This window comes from Oryzias melastigma, linkage group LG15, assembly GCF_002922805.2.
Source record: "Oryzias melastigma strain HK-1 linkage group LG15, ASM292280v2, whole genome shotgun sequence".
Classification (NCBI taxonomy): Eukaryota; Metazoa; Chordata; class Actinopteri; order Beloniformes; family Adrianichthyidae; genus Oryzias; species Oryzias melastigma.
Window position 1 is genome coordinate 30,903,638 of NC_050526.1, and position 1,027 is coordinate 30,904,664.

Consider the following 1,027-nt stretch of genomic DNA (forward strand, 5'->3'; position numbering starts at 1 on the left):
CCCGCTAAAGTGGAGCTCAGACCTGATGACATTCTGCTTTTTCTACAAACTATTATAAAAACAGCAACAATTACTGACAAATTCTCCTTAATCTCAGACGTTTACAGACGAATGTTATCATCACTGGAACGGAGAGCAAACTCGTTCCAACTCTTTTAAATCCTTTTCTTAGATCCTCAGATCTGCTGCAGCTGAACTCCGTCATTGAAGAGTAAACAGGAGGATCTGCCCTGGGGGGTCAGACGACCTCTGCCCCCCAGGAGCAAAGAAACTGCAATAAAAGGAACATTCTGCCAAAGATTAACTCTCCTCTCAATGATCCTACACAGCCACATCAGACTGATCCATGTCAGATCCTGCTGGATCATAAACTACTAACAGTTAGCTTAAGGCTTTCAGTGAGCAGAGAAACAAAAACCGTCCCGGTTTGTGGATCCAGAGGACTCAGAAGAACTTTCTGGAGTGAATGTTCTCCATCAGAATTCTCCAGAACTTTCTTCCTGGACAGATCTGTGTTTCTGGAACCCTTCATTCTGACTTCAGAACCGTGTCCTGGTTCTGCTGCTCTGGGCTCAGATCCTCCGTCACACGGTACTGAGTGGAGTCATGTGAAACGTCTGCAGCAGCGTGCAGAATCCGTCCCCGCTGACTCACAGCGTGCTGTAGAGTCACGAGTCTCGGTTCTCACCAGGGTCGTCCCACACTGGAAGCTGATGCTGGTCCGGACCCTGCTGGAGCTGTTGGGGCAGAGCAGGGTGCTGTTGAAGTCCAGAACGGAGCCGGAGAGCCTCTGCAGCGCCCGCTCACCTGGACGGAGAAGACACGGCGTGAGGACACGGCGTGAGGACACGGCGTGAGGACACGGCGTGAGGACACGGCGTGAGGACACGGTTCTCAGTCACATGAACGGCGTTTATGAGTGCAAACTTCAAACTGTAAACATCAGAAGAACAGAGAGGATCTAGAGACAGAGGAGGAGAACACGGGCAGGAATCCCATCACCCGGACCTCCATTTGGACCCAAACA

At 50.8% G+C, this 1,027-nt stretch overlaps 1 protein-coding gene across 1 annotated transcript in view; it reads right to left on the reverse strand.

Annotated features, from left to right (window-relative positions):
* Positions 1 to 1,027, reverse strand: part of igf2r (insulin-like growth factor 2 receptor) — a gene marked incomplete in the record, with an annotated part of 25,577 nt that overhangs the window by 21,848 nt on the left and 2,702 nt on the right. Inside the window, 1 exon segment of the mRNA XM_024264054.2 lies at positions 689 to 807. Coding sequence (XP_024119822.2) covers positions 689 to 807 — 119 coding nt within the window.